Below are 21,238 nucleotides of genomic sequence, written 5' to 3'. Positions count from 1 at the left end.
ATTTCTGCTTTGCCAATAAGTTCATCTGTACCATTTTTCTAGATTCCACATATAAGCGATATTATACGACATTTGTTTTTCTCTTTCTGACTTACTTCGCTCTCTGTGACAATCTCTAGGTCCATCCATGTCTCAGCAAATGGCATTATTTTGTTCTTTTTTATGGCCAAGTAATATTCCATTGTATATAGGTACCACAACTTCTTTATGCATTCCTCTATCGATGGACACTTTTCACTATTGTAAATAATGCAGGGATGGACATCTATGGATAGAACTTGCTATCTTCATCAGATTATTTACTTTGATTCCTACAAGGAGAATTCCTTCTTTCCTCCCTCCCTCCTTTAAACATTCATTGAGCACTGACTGAATGCTAAGCTCCAAGCTAGGCACCAGAGACGCAACAGGAAACCAAAAGGATACCAACGCAGATGCCTTTCCTCTTGGAGCTCAGGGGCTAGACCGGTGCTTCTAGAACTTTCTGGGTGATGGACTTGTTCTCCATCTGTGCCATCCAAAATGGGAGCCCCCAGCGCCAGGTGGCTCTTGAACGCTTGAAAATGAGCCCATAGCGACTGGAGAAGTGAAATTTAATTTACTTCTAATCAAGTCATTTCAATTTATTACTTTTTTTTTTTTTTGCAGTATGCGGGCCTCTCACTGCTGTGGCCTCTCCCGTTGCGGAGCACAGGCTCCAGATGCGCAGGCTCAGCGGCCATGGCTCACGGGCCCAGCCACTCTGCGGCATGTGGGATCTTCCCGGACTGGGGTACGAACCCGTGTCCCCCGCATCGGCAAGCGGACTCTCAACTACTGTGCTACCGGGGAAACCCAAGTCATTTCAATTTAAATAGTGGCTTGGGGCTGACGGCCTCCATATTGGATAGTGCGGGGCTGAAACTTATGGCTCCAGGTGGGATTGATCTCGGAGAGAGACAGCAGTGAGCGGGGGCTTGAAGTGTGATCTTAGTTCCCCACCCAGGAATTGGACCTGGGTAGCCTGGATGAAAACCAAGAATCCTAGCCGCTAGTCCACTAAGGACTAGAGGCTAGAAGCAAGGTTCCCCTGGCTCTTGCCCCCATTGAAAAATGCATTTCTCAAGGAGGCAAAAACTGTAAGAAACAGGTACAAAGTCTGTTATTAGAGACACAGCACAACAAGCGAGAGAGCACACAGAAAAACAATTTGTTTAGTTAAGACAGAAGCAAGGCAGAGATGCACCCCTGGACAGAAAGATATGGGCGTCCCCACTAAAGAGGAGGAGCGCAGCAAAGGGGCGGTTAAGTCATTCATATAGGGCAGTTCTTCCGGGTCTTTGTTTACCTTTGGCCAATTATCTGGCTTATTTTTCCACACCTGAACTGCCCTAGGACCTTCCCCAGCACGCGTGCGCAACTTTTTTCCAAGATGGATTCCAGCCCAGAGGCCTATGGGGGTCCTTGGCATCACCTATTATGGGGTGACGCCCCCTCCTTTTTGTCCCCGAAGGAAGTTTTCTGCGCATGTGCGGTGTCTCCCTTTCCCCAAGGATGGGAAATATGTGACCTCTTGATCTTTTCCTCAAACAGGATTGCTTTTAAGACCATTGATTCCCGTGGTCACGTTATTTTGCCAATGGGTTGAGTGTCTCGGGAGAGAAGGAAAAGCACAGCATCCCGCCAGCCTGAGGTCTGTGCCAGTGGCACCGAAAATCTCATGGAGCCTCCCTCCACCCTCCCGAAAGCCTTCCTCTGGGCTGGGAACTACCCTTCTCCTGTGCATCCATTGATTCATCAGACAGCATGGGAGACAGCTGGGGACCTGGTGGGTAAGAGCCTGGGTGTCTGCCCCGGGGAGCTCATGGAATGGGGGGAAGACAGATGATAAGCAAACAACTCAATAAAATGATGTCAAGTTCTATGATGGAAATGAATAGGGTGTGGTAGGGATTTTGACTGGGGGTGGTCAGGGAGGGCTTTCTGAGGAGGTTATATTTGAGCAGGTGCTTGAAGAGGAGGAGAAGCTGGCCATGTGTCTATCTGGGGGCACTCCAGGCAGTAGGCACCACTTGTGCAAAGGCCCTGAGGTAGGAACAAACTTGGCAAGGATGGTTTGGATGGGGCAGAGAGAGCAGGGGCAAAAGAGGTGGGGAAGGGACTTCTCTGGTGGCCCAGTGGTTAAGACTCCACATTTCCAATGCAGGAGGCATGGGTTCGATTCCTGGTTGGGGAACTAGGACCCCACACACCTCGTGGTGCAACCAAAAAAAAAAAAAAGAGATGGGGAAAATGGGCCAGCAGCTGCATGGCAACACCAAGCAGGGGCTTTGGGGAGGGGAGGAGAGAGGGGTGACTGACCTTCTGAGACCTTGGGGTATTCACAGCAGTGCCTTCATCCTTTCAGAGTGTCCTCTGGTTGATGGGGGAACTCCGTGGGAGCGGGTCAGGCCACATTTGGGTGGGGACTAAGCCTATCCCCACATCCTGGCCACCCTTTTCACAAGTGTTCCCCTTGGGGCATTTCAGTCCTGGTTGAGCTGGGCTTTCTGGAGGCGCCACTGCTCTGGCCCTTTCTAGCCCAGGCCTGGAGGGGAAGATGGGCAGGGGAAGGAAGCTGCGGACAGGTCTCTTCCTGTTCTGGCACAAGGAAACTGGAAGGAGCCTGGCCCAGGTGTGACCTTTGGACCTCAGGAGAACAGCTGATGCCAGGAGCCCTGAGGGGGGCAGCCGAGGCAGGAGGACTCCGGGGCACCCCTCAACAGCCCCCTGGCACATGGTGTGGAAGGTGGCAGCTGATCTCGGGGCCAGGGGCCAGAGGAAACCGGCTGGAAAATACCTCTGGACAGTGTCCACTCCTGAGCCTAAGCCTCTCCGGGAATGGGGCCCTGGGGGAGGGCTGGCCAGGGAGGCTTATCTCTGCAAATGAAGCTGAAGGTTAGGCGTCCCGGGGAGGAGAGGGGCCTGGGGTTGCCTGCAGCTGGTGGGGCGGATTTTGAGCTGGAATAGGCTTGCCGGCCCAGGGAAAGGAAGACGCAAAGGGCGGAGGCCTGGAATGACGAAGCTGTCCCACTAACTCATCTCCCTGACTCAGGCTGGGCCCTGTTGGCCTCTGCAGCCTTCCTGCCCCTGTCCCTGTCACTCCTCAGGAAGGCCTGCCCTGACTACCCTCGAAGAGATTCCCTGGTCACCTTCAGCCACACCGCCACTTTGCTCTCAACTGACATCCTTTTTCATCTCCCCTACCTTCAGCTCGGTAACCATCCGCCTCCCTGCCCGCGGGGTGAGCTGAGTGGGAGGGGCTCGAGATCCATAATATTTTACTATATTATTTATTTATTTGGCTGCCCCGCGCGGCATGCGGGATCTTAGTTCCCTGACCAGGCATGGAACCCGTGCCTGCTGCAGTGGAAGTGCAGAGTCTTACCCACTGGACCTACTGGACCGCCAGGGAAGTCCCCGATCCATAATATTTTAATTGCACTAGTAAAAAAGCCAAAACCAAGGCAAAAGAACCCATGATGAACAAAATAAAGGCAGGATCACTTGCCTTACCCCAGTCAGGGACCTGGTTCCAACAAAACTTTGTGGGTTTTTTAGTAGTGCATTAAAATATATTTTTTTACGTTGACTACTGAGTTTTTTGGCACGCTGTAAGCTTATTTTCTAGGAGAGTGCCTCACTTGCCTCACCCGAGTCCTGGCGCTGGAATGAGTGAAGGATCGAATGAATGGTTGTGAGTCTCCACTGCCTGAAACCTAAGGGGAACCCAAAGCCCGGGCCCGTCCACCCACTCTTGCCCCGCCCACCACGACGTGGTCCCGCCCCTCCAGGGAGCCAGCTCCACCCCCAAACCCTGCCCAGCGCCCAGCGCCCGGCGCCTGGCCCCCGGCCCCTCCGGCCCTCGCGCACACCTGCGCGTCACTTCCGGGGCGGCGGTGGGAGTGAGGTTCACTTCCGCCAGCGGGGGAGCGGCGGCGGTGGCGGCGCAGGAGACCGGGCCGGGGCCCCGGGGGATCGACGGACGCACGGGCGGGCGGCCGGGAGCCATGGAGCGCGGCCCCGGGGCCGGGGGGCGCGGGCCGCGGCGGTGAGTGTCCTGTAGGGGCTGGCGTGGCTGCGCGGAGCGGTCTCAGTGCTTTTCGCGGCCGTTTGGAGAGCCGGGCCGGGCCGCGAGGCCGGGGCAGTCCGGCCGGACGCCCCCGAGACCCCGCACTCCCGGGGCGGCCGAGGTCGCAGCCGGAGGACCCCAGGATCAGGGCCAGGGACGGCGTCTCAGACTCCGGCAGAGCCCCGTCCGCCGTCCATTCAGCCTTCCGACTTGGGGTGTGTTCCCACCTTTCCGGGTACGCGGCCCCGCCTTCGGGGAATGCGCTGTCCGAGCCAAATACTCTATCCCCGGCCCCGAACCAGTGCCCCAGCCTGACACCCGGACCCGCCGAAGCAGCCGGAGCCCTGCTTCCTAAACGTCTCCAAGACACCTCTGCCCTTTCTCGGGCGTCCTCTGGCGGGCTGGGACACCTGGACAGGCTTCCCAGCCTTTGCTCCAGTCCCATCTCCAGGCTACAGCTAGGGCATATCCACAGCTTCTAACCCACGGGCTCCATTCCCAGCCCGGGACTCCTCCAGGGCTCCTCCTTTTCCCCCAGGATGAAGTCCAAACTGCAGCAGGGCTTACGGGCGCGGCCCGACCCAGCTGTGGCTCTCTCCAGGATCCCTCTGCTCTCCTCTTCCTCCCAGTGTCCCTCTAGCCTGGGACCCGCAGTTCCTGGAACCCGCTGTCACTTCTGGGTTTTGCCTGTTTTCTCCCCTCCCGGCACCCGGCACTTTGCCTGTGCCTTTCAGGCTGACTGGCTGAATGAGGTGCGGTCATAGTCGTCCGTATTTAGGTCGTCCTGGAGTATTGTAATTGCCTGGTTCCATGTTGGTCCTCATGACACTGCCAGCCTGCACCGGCCCGGCAGCGGGGTGTCCGATTATGTGCTTGTGGGTGAAATCGCTGGGCTCTTGGTGCCAGGGGTGCCTGCCCAGTGAGTGAGGTATCTGGATGTGCTCTGTCCAGTCCGAGGCCAGGCTCTCAGGTCACATTCAGTGACATCCATAAAAGACAGCGGGAGGTCCCAGGTCTGCGTGGCTTGAGAAGAGACCTTCCCCCCTCTCTGTCAGATGTCAGACCTGGCGGACTGTAGCGTCCCCCCTTCCCTTTTGCCCCTGGTACTTTGTCCATTCGTTCAGTCAGTGTTTACTGAGCAAGAACAGGTAGTAGTCTTGCCCTCATGGAGTTTCTCTTTGGTTTGAGGGGTATGGTTGAACATGCAACTACAAGCTGCAGAGACAGATCTGAGCCATGAGAGTGTGTATGGGGGGCTGACCCTGTTTGGAAGGGTGCTGGAAGGGAGATGTGAAGGGTGGGTGGGACAGGGGTCACGGGCTCTCTGGTGAGATTAGGGGAACTGCTGGGGCTTCGGCTCTGAGTCAGGAGAAGGCAGTGGGGCTCATCAGGGGAGAGTGAGGTACAAGATGCGTGAGGCTGGAGAGGTCGGCCCCACGCCTGGTGCCAACCTGGCAGATTGTGGTGAAGGCTTTGATCTCTATCCTGAAAATAGTGGGGCTACTGGGGCACCCCAAAAGGGAGGTAGCATGATCAGATTTGTGTTGTGAAAAGATCTTTTGGCAACTGGGGTGAGAATGGCCCAGAGTGGGTGATGGTGGCCCAGCCGGGGGTGGGGGTGGGGACCGGCGAGGAAGGAGACTGTGCATGCCCCAGGCAGAGTCAGCAGGCCCTGTGACGGGCGGATCTGAGGGCGCAGGGAGGTGTCAAGGATGGCATCCCGGTTTCTGGCTTGGTCAGTGGGACCTTGTCCACCTTAGTATGCCTGTTCATCCTCGGGTCACCAGAGGCCTCCTACCTGCCCACCGGCTCTCAGCCAGACCTTCCTCTCAAAACAAGCCTTCCCTGTGCCACCCAAACTCCAGACCCGCCAAGTCACCAAAAGCACCAGGGCAGTGTCCTCTGTTGGGGCCTGGGCCTCTTTGAGAATGTGTTGGAGCAACATCGGTTTGGTTGACACTCTGGAGGGGGAGGGAGGGTGTCCTGGGCACTGTGGGGTGTTGAGCAGCACCCCTGGCCCCGCCCACTCAGTGCCATTAGTAACCCCCTCGCCCCCAACTCATGACAGCCAAAGATGTCTCCAGACCTTGGCAAGTGTCCCCGGGGGGCAAACTTGCCTTCGTCTGAGAACAGTGTGATGGACTTGTAAAGCGAGCATCCCACCTGGGAGTCTGGGGGCTCCTGGAGGCGGTCCGTGTCCCCTGCTTGGCTTTAGCCACCCTCTCCCACACCCCTCCGTGTGCCCCCATCCGAGTGACTGCAGTGCGGCTCTCTGCAGCCCCCGGTCTCAGATCACAGGTCTGGAGGGAGCAGGTGTATTTCTGGGCCTCAGACTGCGCCGACCTGCTGTGCGTCCGCGTGTCCCTGGCCCAGTGGTTTACAAATGCTGTGGCCCCGAAACAGAACAGGCTCAGGTGCTCTGCTGCTGACACTTGAGTTGTGAGCGTGTGTCCCTCCCTCACTCCAGGCTGTAGGGAAAATGTAGTAAGCGAGTACTCCATATTTTCAAACCTCTGTATTTTCTTCCAGTCTCCCTGTTGGCAGCTCCATGTACGATTGTAGTTGCTTTAGCAATTTCGCTGTAGTCTGTTCAAGGCCACGTTTCACATGACATTCTGCATTTCTTCTCTGAGCCTGGCCCATTCCACCACTTTCTCCTCATCTTATTCACTGTCTCTGTGACCTGAGTGGTGTCTGATTGATAGATGAGGAAACTGAGGCCCAGGGATGCTAAGCGACTTGCCCAAGGCCACAGACACCTAAGCTGGCAGAGCTGGGGAAGGAACCTCAGGCTCCCATGCCCCTGCCCTGCCTCCCCCCTGCAGCAGGCTGACCCCTGGGCCTGGCCCCAAGCACTGGAGAGAGCCATTGTCTCAGCCCAGTAGGCCTTCCCAGCCTCGAGATGTATCCTGCTTTTGTTTCCAGAGCCTTTGTTTGTTGTATTTCCTCTGCCTGGGCTCCTGTCTCCGGACTTCGCAGGCCCTGGGAGCTGGGAGCGTGCTCCTGGGTCCCTGTGGTCAGCAGTAGGTCCTCGCCTGGTTGAGCTGTGGCACCTGGGGGTGGCAGATGGGGATGGGCCCCAGGGCAGAGTCTGGGCCGGCCGTGTGGACAGAGGCATGGGGCGGGGGTGGGCTGGGGTGACATTTCCCAGGGCCTGGAGCAGGAGCTGTGCCCGGGAGAGCTGGGTGGGCCAGGGCTCTGATCGCCCCGCACAGCCTGCAGGCCGAGGCTGGGTTGATGAATGGGCTTAAATGGCAAGAGTTGGTGTCTGCCAGCGGAGGAAGGGTGGTGGCAGGCGGGGTCCTGGTCAGGTTTAGGTCCCACCAAGGTCACTTGGGAGCCCCGGGGGAACTCCACATCTTGCTGTCCCCCTGCAGGGTTTCCCTCTGTGCGACATGGACACACGAGGCTGCGAGGCTCCCAAGGGCTCAGCTTGGACCGCGATGGGGCTGGGCTGCAGCCTCCTAACGGGGCTCTCGTCTGGGGCGGTGGCCGGGGGTCGCCCTGCCCCCTGCCCGTGTCTCCGAGCACCCCCATCCCTCCCCTGCCGGGCAAGGCCCGCCCCGGGGCCCGGCGCCCGCCATGAACGGCCTGTCGGTGACTGAGCTCTGCTGCCTCTTCTGCTGCCCGCCCTGCCCCGGCCGCATCGCCGCCAAGCTCGCCTTCCTGCCTCCAGAGCCCACCTACTCGCTGGTGCCTGAGCCCGAGCCCGGGCCTGGTGGGGCCGGGGCCGCCCCCTCGGGGACCCTGCGGGCCTCGGCCAGCACCCCCAGGCGCTGGAAGCTCCACCTGATGGATCGCGCCGACTTCCAGTACAGCCAGCGTGAGCTGGACACCATCGAGGTCTTCCTGACCAAGAGCAGCCGGGGCAACCGCATCTCCTGCATGTATGTGCGCTGTGTGCCCGGCGCCAGGTGAGCCACATGGACTCGACCCCCCCGGGGTGGAGGGACCGGGTGAGGGGTGGGAGCCCAGGATGTGCTCCATCCTCAGGGCTCTCGTTTCGGCCACGGGTGGCCCTTGGAGGGCCAGAGACTGGCGAAAGCCCATCTGGAGGTGCGGGTGCCCCGGGGATTCTTCTCGCCAGAGGGCCAGCAGATGAGATCTGCCCATGGCCACCGAGGAACTGCCGGGGGCCCTTCCACTTGCAGCCCTCTGGGGGGCCCTCTCGGCACCCTGTCTTGTGGACAAGAACCCTGAGGCTCAGGGATGGCTCTGAGTGGCTGCGTCACGTCACCTGCTCGATGTGGAGCCGTCTGCTTCCGGGTCTCGGTGTTCACCTGCCCAGGGCTGGTCTCCTGGGCCCTGGGTGCCTGGTGAGGCCCGGCACCCGCTTTGGGCCGGTGGCCCCTGAGGCCTGGCTGGCGGCTTGGGCCAGGTCTGACTGCCGGAGCCCTACAGTGGTGCAGAGGGGGACCTTCCAGCTGCTTCCGCCTCAGAGCAGGCTGGGTCCAAAGGGCAAGCTTTTACCTTTCAGCTGGGCTGGGCTAGGGCCGCAGTGGGGCTGGAGGAAGAAGGCTCTGCAAGGCTGTCAGCCGGGATCCAGCCTGGTCACCTGCCATCGGCATGACTGCCTGGCAGGGCCGCCATGGGGCACAGGGCAGAGGTGGCGGCCCGGGTCATTCCCTGGAGGAGCGAGAAGAGCTGCACCGCGGTGACCGGGGCTTGGCTCTCTTCGCCTGTGGTCGGAGGGCCGCGTCTCATCCTCCAGGATGGTTCCGAGCAGTAGGCAGACGTGCCTCCCATCCTCGGGCCGTCAGAGTCCCTCCAACAGGAACAGTTCCAAGGGAGAGGTGGCTGCTGCTCAGGGCGTCAATGTGATGGTCACTGCGGCTTCCTGGGCTCACGCTGGGGGTCCACCTGTGGCAAGAAGGTGACTGGTGGGCCCAGCGGCCCCCTTAGATGAGCGGAAGCCCGAGGCTCCACTGTGTGTCATGGCCTAAGTCACACCGGGCAGAGCCAGGCACTGTTCCCCTTGGCAGGGCTCCTGCCCCCTCCGCCCTTCGCCGTCTGACCTGTGCTTCCCCACTGCCCACCCCAAGGTACACGGTTCTCTTCTCGCACGGCAACGCGGTGGACCTGGGCCAGATGAGCAGCTTCTACATTGGGCTGGGCACGCGCCTCAACTGCAACATCTTCTCCTACGACTACTCGGGCTACGGCGTGAGCTCGGGCAAGCCCTCCGAGAAGAACCTCTACGCCGACATCGATGCCGCCTGGCAGGCCCTGCGCACCAGGTGAGCTCACGCGGCGGGGAGGGGCTGGTGGACGTGTCTCCTCACAGGTGGCTGGTCCTGGTGAGACCAGGTGGGAGGAAGCCCAGGTGGGTAGCCCCGCAGGAGAGGGAGCTGATCTGTGGCCACACTGGGCCACAGGAAGAAGCCCGACCCCTGTTCCCCCTGCAGGGTAACAGGCATGCTTGGTGTGCAGGGGGAGGGCGGTCCTCCAGCCTCCCTGGGGGGGGCCCCTCCTGGGAGCCACTGGCCTGGGACTGTCCCCATGGGAATGGAGGTTCCGCCTGGAGGGAGGGGGCAGGCAGAGGCCGAGGCCCCTCCTGAGCCCAAGAGGTGGCGTGTGAGGGCGGTGTGAAAGGACTCTGGGAGCCCCGAGGCTGAGGGAGCACTTGGGGTGCGGGGAGGGGCTGGGCCTCTGCATCAGGGTTCTGGTCGTGGAGCTTGGCCTCATCCTGAGGAGGGTCTCCTCTGGGCCTCGAAGGTTCTGTCGGGCAGCTTTGTACCCAGCACAGTCCTGGTGGCTGGAGGGAGATCAGCTCCTGGAGGCTGGGTCCTCCGCAGGCATTGTGCCCAGCACACAGCTGCTTGCTTGACTCAGACAGGGCCCCCACTGTCTGGTCTACACCTCCGTCCCCAGACCCCACTGCCCCGGTCATCCAGGTCCTGGCAGCCCCCTTCCACCCCGTGCTCGCTCACTGAAGCACAATAGCTCAGTCTCTGTGCAGAGATGGCCCGGCGCCCTGTGCTGCTCTAGAGAGAGACCCACCCAACCCCACCCTCCCAAAGGTGGTGCCCTCTGCCTGCCCAGGGCTGCCCCATCTTGGCCCTGCCTGGCCGACTGGCGCAACCAGCTCCTTCAGGGACCACAGCCAGCCTGCCATGGGGAGGCGGGGCCCTGGTTGCTGGAGTGATGCACCAGGCAGTCCCTGATGCAGGCCCTGGGAGCAGGGTCCGCTGGCACCACCCTGGCACTGGGACCCGTGCTGGGTGGCGTGGTGCAGGTGTGTGTCCACACTCGGCTGCTGCAGCCTGTCCCCACTGGCTGGGGGTTGCTGGCAGAATCATATCCCGCCAAAGGGTCAGGGGTCTGAGCTCTGTCATCCATCCATCTGTCCTGCTGCCAGGCTTGACCTCCAGAGACCTGGTCCCTCAGACCCAATGGCTGAGAATCAGCAGGAGGGCTGGGGCCCAAGTGGTGGCCTGGGGCGGGGCAGGCACTGGAAAGAAGAGCTGTGTCATCCGGCACCTGTCATGTTTGTCCAGGTGGAGACAGCCAGGTGGCAGCTGGGGGTCCCTGCCTGGAGCTGGGTGATAGGACGAGGCTGGTGCTCAGCACAGCAGTACTCATGGTGAACCAGGGAGCAGGTCGGGGAGGAGCTTGCAGGGTGGTAGGCACAAGGCCAGATGGCATCCCCGAGGCCTGGGGGTTGGGACCGGAGGACAGGGACAGGGGCAGATGGCGCCTGGGTGCCCAGGTGGGTTGCCCAGGTGAGACTAAGACCTTCCCTGGCCACTCGGAGAAGGGGCACCCCCTTTGAGATCAGGATGTGGGTGTGGGGAGGAAGGCCGTGGAGGCCCCCTGCAGTGGGAGGGTGGTGAGTGGGTCCTTGTGGGGTCAGGAGAGGACTGTGCTGGGATGGCGCTGGGGGAGGCCCGTGTGGAGGGGGTGTGTGGGGGGGTCAGGACCTGGCCACTGTGTAGGAAAGATGCCCAGGGAGGGAGGTGATGGCCACCCACCTCCTCCCCTCAGGAGCCGCTATGCCTGCTCACCCACGTTGTACTAAGCAGCTGAGGGGCTGCAAACTGGCTGAGATAAGAGAGGACGAGGCTGCCTCCATTCCCCGAGGCCAAGGGGGTGGGTGAGGGTGACGGATGCTGGGAGGAAGACACACCCCCTTGCCCTGCGACCTGGAAATGCTGTCGAATTCCGAACAGCGAGGACAGGAGGGTCCCAAGCAGGTTCTGCATGTGGCCCTGGTCGAGTGTGTGTAGGGGTGGGGGTGGCCTGGTGACCAGGAGGAGCAGGAGAGGCCCCAGGGATCTGCCCCCAGGAACCACACAGCGCAGGTACGGCCCGCACAGGTGCACTGCCCAGGTGTGACCAAGTAGATGCTGTCGAAACTGAGGGTAGAGCTGGGGGCTTGGGGCTGCGGGCAGCCAGCTCCCCTCACACCTGTGGGTCCTGCCTCCCCTGCTGAACGGACCGCCTCGGGGCTGGGAGGCAGGGGAGGGTGCCTGGGCGCCACCCTATTGCTTGGAGCCTAAGCGGAGAACAACTGGGGACTGCACTAGGAGGGCAGGCAGTGGGAGGGGTGTGCGTGTTGCGTCGCGGCTGATCTGCCCCCACCGCCGCCAGGTACGGCATCAGCCCAGACAGCATCGTCCTGTACGGGCAGAGCATCGGCACGGTGCCCACCGTGGACCTGGCCTCGCGCTACGAGTGCGCCGCGGTGGTGCTGCACTCCCCGCTCACCTCGGGCATGCGCGTCGCCTTCCCCGACACCAAGAAGACCTACTGCTTTGACGCGTTCCCCAAGTGAGCGCTGAGGGGGGCGGGGCCGCGGGCGGGGGCGGGGACCCAGGGGGCGGGGCCGCGGAGGGGGCGGGGCGTGGAGGCCTAATGTGCCCCGACCCGCAGCATCGAGAAGGTGTCCAAGATCACGTCGCCGGTGCTCATCATCCACGGCACGGAGGACGAGGTGATCGACTTCTCGCACGGGCTGGCGCTCTACGAGCGCTGTCCCAAGGCCGTGGAGCCTCTGTGGGTGGAGGGCGCCGGGCACAACGACATCGAGCTCTACAGCCAGTATCTGGAGCGCCTGCGCCGCTTCATCTCCCAGGAGCTGCCCAGCCAGCGCGCCTAGCCTAGCAGCAGGCCCGAGCCGCGCCGGGACCTCAGCAATAAGGCGGCGCCCGGCCCCGGCCCCGGCCCCGGGGGCTGCATGTGAACCCCCGGGCGCCCCACGTCCTCGAAGCAGCTGGCCGGTAGGGGTCGGGACCTGACCCGGCCCCTGGGCCGTGGACAACGTACAGGCGACGGAGCTATGCGCTCCTTTCCTTCTGGAAGAAAAACGAAGGAAAAACGTGAGAACAGAAATTAAAGATTTAAAATTTTAAGGTTCCTCTCCCTTTCTTGGCTCATGCGTGCTCTTCCTGGGGCTCAGCAAGCACGAAGAGGGGGCCGGGCTTTGTCCCCAACCCCCCAAGGAAAGTTCACAACTGCGGATGTCAGGTCACTCCCTACAGAAGAGGGGTCCAGTTCGGGTCCTTGGGGCTGCAGGTTGCCTGGGTGGTGACGGAGGGGCAGCAGCATTTGAACCCAGGACGCTGCGTGCTCAGAGGGCGCGCCTGGGGAGGGTGGTGGGCTTCCTGTCTCCGAGACAACCCTGGGGGTGGAAGTGGCCGCCGCCGGTTTAGGCTGGGCCTGCTCCGGGCCCCCAGAGAGGCAGACAACCCTTCCGTGCCCGTGTGGTAGACATCAAAGGGCTGCTCTTCCCATCCCACCCCACCCGTCCTCGGCTTCCGCTGCCCAGAGAGCTAAGAGAGTCTTGCAAACGGGGACGCTTGGGTCCAGTGGAGGGCAGTGGCAGGTCCGAGGCCGCGTGGGGCCTCCCCAGGAATGAGGTCACCATGAGCACCCCGCAACACGCCTCCGGACCTTGGTCTGAGTTGTATCCTCCGCCCGGGGTGCCCTTGAAGACAGGGTCGGTCCGCGTCACCCTGGACCCTGGCCAGACGCCTGGCTCATCAACGGCCTCCGGAGTACCCCCTGCGACCTCCAAGGGCGGCACTCTAGAGTGGGTAAAGCCTCAGAGGCCTGTCATCCACCCCGAGGTCGGGCGGCGGCTCGGCGTGTGTGGCGACACTAGGCAGCGGCGAGGCCGGGAGCCGGCGATGCTTCCGCCTCGGCCCCTCGGGGTCCGCGGCCCCTTTAAGAGGGGGCAGTGCTTCGGCCTGGGGGCGGGGAAGACGGCAAGGGGCGCGGCCGGGCGAAAGCGGAAGTGGGGTGGCGCGCGCACGGCGGAGGCGGTGGGTGGCGAAGCGCGAGGAGACCGCGGCGTGCGCGGTAAGTGGCAGCGGCTGGGGCTCCGGCTGGCCGGCCCTGCCCTTGCCGCCGTCCCGGTCGTGGGGGCGCGCCCAGCGGGCCGGCCGACGGCGGCGGGTGTGTGTCAGCGCTCTCTGTGGCTCACAGCTGGCCCTCGGGCCTGGGGCGCTGGAAGAGCCGGGAGTGGCCCCGGGCACGCCGTCCCTGACCCAGGACGGTGCCCGGCCTTGACCCTCCCGAGCCCCACGGGCCCTCCCGCTGGGAGGCTAGGCTCGTGTTTGATAATCCAGGACGTCTAGGAGCAAAACTGAACGTGGGGTGTGTTCTCTCGGGAGCAGAGAGCATCGGGTCCTTTCCGCCGCGGGGCCTTTGCACGGAGTGGTCCTCGTGACCGACGTGCCGCCACTATGGCCCGGCCTTTGCCGATCCCCCTCAGCACGTCCGGCTCCTCAGCCTCCCGCTGCAGTATTTCTTCCTCGAAGCCGCCCCCCAGCCCTGTGCTCCCACTGACCCCACTGCTGCCCGTGTCACAAGAGCCCGCCGTCTTTTCACCCCATCAGAATGTAAGTTCCCTGAGTGCCGGGGCTCCGCAGTGCAGCAAGTCCAAAGCGACGGCTCACGATTGAACAAAAATGTTTTCAGACACACAGAGTAATTCAGAGTATAGAAGAGTGTTGGGTGAAAACTCAGTGTTCTTCCCACCCCTGACCTCAAGTGCTCCCCTCCACTAGGGCAGAGAGGAAGCAGTTTCTTATGTGTCAACAAAGAAAGTGCATGTGTACCTAATGAGTTTATACAAAAGTGTGATCCTCTTACTCAGCGTGCCTTGGAGAGTGTTGAATTTCCCCTACATAGATAGACTGGATCCAGTCCTCCTGGTGGCCACGCCAGTTTATTAGCACTATAATTTATTCATCCTGTTTCTTGTTGGTTGAGATGTAGGTTTTTTCCAGTCTTCTGTAGCAGGCAATGCTAGGTCCAGTATCCTCGTACAAATATCTTCCTACCCAAGTACGAGTACTTCTGGAGGCTGAATTCCTTAATACAGAAGGACTAGATCCAAGGGCTTTCCATAGAACTCTAAATGGGTATGTGAGCCCTTAAAATAGTATTTCATTGTAGCTTCATTTGTGTTTCCTAGAAGTATAATCAAACATCTCAGTGCTTCTGTCAGATTTGTTTTTATGTTGATCATTTCTACCACTAATATAATCATTTTGAAACTGGAAGTCTATTATAAACATGTATATACTTAAAAAGCCATTTGTATTTCACATTCTTTGTCCATTGGGTTCTTGATGTTACTATTGGGTTCTTGGGTTGGGTTCTGTTGGGTTCTTGGTTTACTGTTTTATAGGAACACTTTACAGACGAAGAAAATTAGCCCACTGTCTTAAAAAAGATATATCTTTTTTCCAACTTGTCATTCGTGTTTGACTTGGATTGTGTGTGGGTTTCTTTGGTTTTTTTTTTCGTTTGTTTGTTAATTTTATTTATTTAGTTTTGCCAGGCACTTAAAATCGTTATCAGTCATTACCTTATCAATATGGCTTCTGCATTTTGTATAGTGCTCAGAGATATCTTCCCTACTCCACGATTGTAAAACGTTTGATGTTTTCTTATGTAAATATAATGGTTTGTTTTCTAAATATGTATTTAAATTTTTGGTCTAACTCTAGAAAGGACTTCTGAGAAGGAGTAAGGTAGGAACCCAACCTGCTTTTTCCCAAATCGTTCGACCCCAAAGCCATTTCCCGATAAAGCCATTCTTTTCCCCGACTGAAGCACCGCCTTTACCGCACGCACGAGGGGCTCTCCATGTCCGGGGCTCTGTTTCTAGACTCTATCACCCCAGTCATCCTGAACCCTGCTGACTTCTTTACTGTCTGGAGGCCCCAACTCCCCTCGTGAAAATCAAGAAAAGTTCTGTCATAATAAATAGCTGACGGCTTGAACATGTTCCCTGTAATGCTAGTTCTGACAGATAGGATTCTGAAAACTTAAGCCTTTGGGGCCTCCCCCCTGGCCCCCATGTACAGTCACAGTGCGAGGTGCTGACCTTGCTTGAGGTCAGCACAGTGCTTTACTCGCCGGTGCCTGCCCATTGCAAGGAAGGGATAAGCTAAGGCCAGGGGCTCCTCAGGCTGGCCCGGCCGGCGGGCTCTGCCCTTCTGCGGGGGACTCGCCTTTCCCACGGGGGGTGCCTCTGAGGGGCTCAGCCTCAACCGCAGGGGCTGTGATGGGGGAGTGGTACCTTCCGGGATGCACCCCCCCCTTCCTTTCCACTTGGTACGGCCCATGAGCCAGGCCGCCTGGGACAAGGGCCAACTTTCGGTTCTCCATTTTGTGAATTTCCCAGGACACACGTGTTCACACCGGGCAGCGTTCTTGCGCTGCTCAGCAGGCGCCCCCCGGCTCCCCAGAGCCTCGCGTCCTCCGCTCGACACCTGGCCTGGCGCACCTCACCTGACACCTGGCCCCTGGGTCCCGGAACCAGGGTCCAAGCTCTCTGATCCGCGGCCTAGGCACGCCTGGCACCCAGACACCCCGGGGGACACAGCCCGCCCAGGGGGTGGGGCTGCCTCAGCCAGACACAGGCCCCTCCCCGAGGGTGGGGTCCGGGTTGTGCGCATGCCCCTCGCCCTCAGGAGCCCCGACTGGACTTCCTGCGGGGCCCAGCCCCCGAGGGCCCTCCGTCCATCCTCCCTTCCTTCCTCCGGCGACCCTGCTTCACTGCCCACCCCCCATCAGGCTGAACTGGTGGGACCCACCCCTCTGGTTCTGCTGTCTTCGTGTTAACTGGGGGGCCCCAGGGGTCCCAGAAGAGGATGGGGAGTTCAGTGTCCTCCCTGACGCGTAGTGGCTAAGGTTATGTGAGGAGCTGTGGTCCCCCCAGGGCCCAGATCTGAGATGGGGCCTCGTGGTGGGTGCCACCCCTCAGGGCCCCCGGCACCCCGACCCAGGGCCTGGGCGCTCCCCCAGGGCAGGCACTTGTGTGTATGCTTCACGGTCAGGGTGCAGGGCCAACGTGTTAATTGTGCGACTCCGTCAGGTGGGAGTGCCAGCCCAGCATCAGCGTCCCCCTTAAGTTTCGAAGCTCCTGCCGTGTTCAGTGGATCTTCACGACGACAACCCTGGGCTACTGGGGTCGCCGTCCCCACTGTCCCAACTTCAGGGGAGATGGCTCTGGCCAAGCTGCCCAGAGAAGAAGGCCTGGGACCCTGACAGGACTCAGGCCTGGGCCCTCTGGTGCTCAAGTGGTCTTGGGACACAGGGACCACTGCCCTGGACCACTGCCCCTGGACCACACTTGGGACGTGTCCACAGCACGTCCAGGTGAGGTGGAAGGGATGGGCCTGTCTGTGGTCATGGTCATCGCTGGGAGGAGCCGAGCCAGGTGCTCTCTGAAGCCCAGCAGAGCACCGCGCAACCCACGTTACAGGAGAGGGCCTTGAAGAGGGCTTGTCATCTCCCCCAGCAGGGCACAAGGAGGCCAGGCCCATAGGTGGCCCCCACTGCATCTGGCCATCTGAAACTTTCCTCCAGAAGCCCCTGCTTTCCAGGGGTTGGTCCCAGGCCAGCAAGGAATGGAGGATGAGCAGGGGCCCTGGGGAGGGAATTCACGGGGCTCAGGCCATACCCACCCCCTCCCGCTCCTAGAGAAGGGATGGGTTGCGGGGGTGGGCGGGTGGGCTGGGTCTCTCCCCAGAAGCTGGGAGCAGGGACCTGGCACCTCCTGTGGGGGAAGTTAGCCACATGCCCACTGCCCGGCTAGGCCTGGGCTGGGGCCTTCTGCACCTCCTATGTGTGACCAACCCCTAGGACCACGGTGAGTAATCTGACACAAGTTAGAAATAAACAGGGATGGGGGCTTCCCTGGTGGTCCAGTGGTTAAGACTCTGCGCTCCCAATGCAGGGGGCACGGGTTCGATCCCTGGTCGGGAAACTAAGATCCCGCACGGTGCACGGCTTTAAAAAAGAAAAAATATTTTTTGTGTACCTTTGCAGGCGTGGAATTGCTGGGTCACAAGGTACCACATTTACGGCTGTGACAGCTCTGTACACAGCTGTGAAAATGTAGAACTCCTGGTGCCTCCGATGTGGACTGCTAGCATCCACTCCTCGTGTTTAATTTCAAATGTTCACCTCGGACTAGTTTGGGGTTTACAGAAAAGCTGCCATGTCTAGCCTTCCCCCAGCGCCCCTCGTGGGAGGGTCTCGTGAACCAAGGACTAACTTGTGTACCTGCCCATTCTCACGCTCCAGACTTTTTTCCCTGTCTCCGCAGTTTTCCCACTAATGTCCTGTTCTGTTCCAGGGTCCGACCCAGCAGCCCACATGGCCTTCAGTCATCATGTCTCCTTACCCTCTTAAAACCTGTGACGCTCCTGCAGTCTTTCCTGGTTTTTCATGGCCTTGACAGTTTGGGGACCAGTTGGGAATTTCTGTAAATGTCCCCTAGTCTGGGCCTTTCTGAGGTTTTCTCGTGATCAGACCAGGGCTATGGGTATAGGGAAGAACACCCAGAAGTGAGGTGCCCTTCTCATTACATCCCACTGGGGATTGCTGACACCCTGAAGACGACCTTGACCTCCTGGCTAAGGTGGGGTCCCCAGGTTTCCCCACAAGCAGGTTACTGTCCTCAGCCCAGCCCACACCAAAGCAGGGGAGTTATTTAGAAGATAACTTTTCAGGGACTTTCCCGGCAGTCCAGTGGTTAGGACTCTGTGCTTTCACTGCCGGGGCCCAGGTTTGATCCCTGCTGGGGGAACCAAGATCCTGCAAGCCGCATGGCATGTCCAAAACAAAAAGAAAAAAACTTTTCATACGGAAAAGTATGAAAGGAAAGGGCCCATGGCCCATGATTGCACTGCCTAGATATCTACTGACATTTAAAGAAAATAAAAGTAATAAATCCACATGGATTAAAAAAAAGGTTGAACTATACAGAAAGTACTATTAAGACAAAAAGTGAAGGGTTCACTGTCTTTAAAAGAAAAAAAAAGCTATGGTCCTTCCAGAATGTCTATACATACAGACACACAGACGTACACGCAGGTACACGAGCCTAGATTCCCACTCTGACCTGTTGGGGCCCCAGGGCATCCATGTTTCCAATGCGCTCCACTTTATATTGCCTTCCCCTCACTGGCAGCTGGAAGGCTCACCCTCTGAGCCCCCTTCCCTTCCACACCTCCCTGTGTCTGCTTCTGCCCAGCTTGGCTCCATGGGCCTTGTGGTCTGGCGAGAGCCCCCCCTTGAACTCCTTGGTGCCAGAAGGGAAGGCTAGAGATGGGCCCCCATCTACAGGTGAGGAAACTGAGGTCTGGAGAAAGAAGGGACTGACCTCTGTGTGGGTGCCCCGGCCAGGACAGAAGCTCAGGCCCCTAAACCCTCTGCTGCCTCCTAGCTCTTCCACGTGGGCCAGCCACTTCAGGCCACTTCTGAGACCTCTCCCAGCCTTGATGTCTTCATCTATGAAATGGGGTGACAACTCCTGAAGGGCTGTAGTGAGGATAGGGTGACAAAACATAAGGCAGAGGTGGGCATGGGGTCAGGGTGGGGCAGGGGGGGTCATCAGGGGTCACCCAGGCATCCCCCGGGGCCTGGGGTGTGAACAGAAACACTGTGGGTGGAGTGTGGTCCCCCGCCTGGGGTCTCCTGCCTGCACAAGTGGTCCGTGGAAGAAAGCCACAGGTCCAAGACCCTGATTATCCGTGGGAGCGAGTGCACACCTGGGGTTCTGAGAAAATCGTCTGTCTGGGGCTGTGCTGCCAGGCACAGCCGGGACGGCAGTCCTAAGCCCTGCTTTGCCATGGTCCACCCCTCGCTTGCCTGTGGGAAGTTATTGCCCCAGTTTCCCGTGGCTGCCCCCTTGAACTGCAGGCCCCAGGTGGAGCCATCTCTGGGATGCTACCCCCACTTGTTCCACTTGTCAGGCCTGTGTCCATCCGCTGTGCCACTGTCTTGAGTCCCAGCTGCCTTGCCCTAGACTCTGAGCCCCTGGAGGGCAAAGCCACTGGGGAGATCTTGCTCGGGGTCCTATAAACATCAGTGGAAGGAACGAACAAAGGGTCCCGGCATCTTTCTTGTCCTGCTTCTTCCCCACATGCTGGGGTGAGCTGGGGCCTATGGGGGCAGCCTGCAAAGCACTTCCTGCCTTGTCTGGACTTGGGAGAGGCCAGGCACAGGGACTTGGGGAAGACCTGAGGGTGGCTGTGCTGAGATGGTGGAGGGTGGGGCCCTGCCCAGGTGGGCCACCCTCCTAGACTTTCAAAGGCACAGGAGGCCCCGGCCAGCAGGAATGCTGACAGCCGGCGCCCACCAAGTGCCCACCTGGAGTGGGAGTGGGCTCATCTGTTAAAGGAAAAAGCGGCGTCTCCTCTCTGAAGCCTGAAGTCATTGCTCCAATGCCCCTCTCCTCTCCCGCCCTCTGTCCACCCTTGTGCAAGGGCGGGCCCCCAGAGGAGGCTGGCACAAGCTGGCACCACCAAGGATGGTCGGGCCTAGACCAGGGGGACGCATGGGGCGGAGCCAGGCCTTGTCAGCCAGCGCGTGGAGGGGGTATGTGTTGCAGGTGGCCAGGGTGAGTATTCAGTCCCGGGATGGGGTCTGGGCTAGAGCCCCCGGCCTCTGTCCACACCCAGCTCAGGGCGGGTCACCGAGAAAACAAGAACCCGTGCAGGAAGGTCCCCTGGAGGCCGTTCCTGCCACTGCACGGTCCCCGTGGCCTGCCTAGGAAGGGGCGGGGGTGTGGTCGCAATGGAGGGGACCACCCCATCGCCCCACTTCCCCGCGCCCGCTGCTTCAGACCTGAGGGTTGGGCGGACCCCGGGCATCTGCGTTCCTGGCGTCATCGACATTAAACAACTTGGCCAGGACGTCCTCGGGGTCTTGCCGAGGCCCCACTTGCCCCGTCTGCGCCCCAAAGATCCCTGACTGGCGCCGGTACTGATGTTCCCGACCCCCTTGTTCTGGCGGGGCCGACCCACTCTTCCAACCCAAAGCACCCCGCGCCCCACCCTTTGTGACCCCAACCATCTTCACTCCCGAATGGGTCAAAAAAAGAGGAACGAGCGCACGTTAGCTCGACGCTACCAGGCGGGGAGTCCTCCCCTCCCCTGCCTAGCTGTGGGTCTCCGGGAGCGGCGAGGGGGACACCCACCATGAAAGCAAGCGGGCGAGAGAAGGCAGGGGGCGCGCGGTCGAGCAGGGCCACAAACTGGGGAGAAGAGGGGGAAGGGTCGCGCACGTGGCCGGGGGGCGGGGCTAGCCGCTTCCGCACCCCCACCGGGCCACGTGGGGGACGACCCCTCCCCCATCTTGACCTGGGGCGCGCCTGGGCCAGGGTGGAAGCGTCCGAGGAAGGGGCGGGCCCCCGCCGGCCGCGCGCCCCAGCGTGGGGTGGGCGAGCCCGCGAGGAGGCGGGGCGCGCGCCGAGCAGGGAGGGGCGCGCCCTAGGGGGCGTGGCCCTCCGAGGAGGGAGGGGCGTGCCGGGACGGGGCGGGGCGCGCCCCGGAGGCGGGACCGTAGCGGGGACCGGGCGGAGCTTCCTGGTGTGAGGAGAAGGTGCTCGGGGAAGCGGACCAGGGGTGGCCGCAGGGGGAAGGGAGGGCCAGAGGGGGCTAGCTCCCCGGCCTGGCGCCCCGCGTGGGGAAGGAGCGCTCGGAGAAGGAGGGAAGGCGTACTCCGTTGCCAGAGTAGGCGCGCCAGGGGGCGGCTCCTTCGGCCCGGCCCCGCCCCCGGCGGCCGCGCGCAGCGGGCAGGGTGGTGGAGGGCGCGCCAGGCGGGGGGCGTGGCCGTGCGCCCCGAGGGGGCGTCCTCCGGGCGGGGCGGGCCGCGGCCGCCCCCGCGGGCTCCGGTGCGTCA

The 21,238-nt window shown here is 60.7% G+C and overlaps 2 protein-coding genes across 2 annotated transcripts in view; both read left to right on the top strand.

Moving 5' to 3' along the window:
- Nucleotides 1-3,902: 3,902 nt before the first annotated feature.
- Nucleotides 3,903-12,441, top strand: ABHD17A (abhydrolase domain containing 17A, depalmitoylase). The gene is made up of 5 exons (XM_027085633.1): nucleotides 3,903-4,069; nucleotides 7,468-8,004; nucleotides 9,133-9,327; nucleotides 11,681-11,860; nucleotides 11,963-12,441. The coding sequence occupies exons 2-5, from the start codon at nucleotides 7,673-7,675 to the stop codon at nucleotides 12,186-12,188; spliced, it is 933 nt and encodes a 310-aa protein (XP_026941434.1). The 5' UTR covers nucleotides 3,903-4,069; nucleotides 7,468-7,672; the 3' UTR covers nucleotides 12,189-12,441.
- A 513-nt stretch (nucleotides 12,442-12,954) lies between these two features.
- KLF16 (KLF transcription factor 16) overlaps nucleotides 12,955-21,238 on the top strand; it is a 19,214-nt gene continuing 10,930 nt past the window's right edge. Inside the window, exon 1 of the mRNA XM_027086028.1 lies at nucleotides 12,955-13,390. Within this exon, the coding sequence (XP_026941829.1) occupies nucleotides 12,955-13,390 (436 nt within the window). The remainder of the gene's footprint in view (nucleotides 13,391-21,238) is intronic.

This window comes from Aethalodelphis obliquidens, unplaced genomic scaffold (genome assembly GCF_003676395.1).
Source record: "Aethalodelphis obliquidens isolate GAN/ISIS:26980383/991018 unplaced genomic scaffold, ASM367639v1 scaffold53, whole genome shotgun sequence".
Taxonomy (NCBI): Eukaryota; Metazoa; Chordata; class Mammalia; order Artiodactyla; family Delphinidae; genus Aethalodelphis; species Aethalodelphis obliquidens.
The sequence above is the reverse complement of the archived record's forward strand: the minus strand, read 5'-3'. Positions and strand labels throughout refer to the sequence as shown.

What these genes read in the sequence shown, in the direction of transcription:
- ABHD17A (XM_027085633.1), top strand. Translation starts at nt 7,673, where the DNA reads ATGAACGGCCTGTCGGTGACTGAGCTCTGCTGCCTCTTCTGCTGCCCG. An exon ending in CGCTGTGTGCCCGGCGCCAG is followed by an intron (nt 8,005 to 9,132) that starts GTGAGCCACATG and finishes GCCCACCCCAAG; the next exon opens with GTACACGGTTCTCTTCTCGC. An exon ending in TGGCAGGCCCTGCGCACCAG is followed by an intron (nt 9,328 to 11,680) that starts GTGAGCTCACGC and finishes CACCGCCGCCAG; the next exon opens with GTACGGCATCAGCCCAGACA.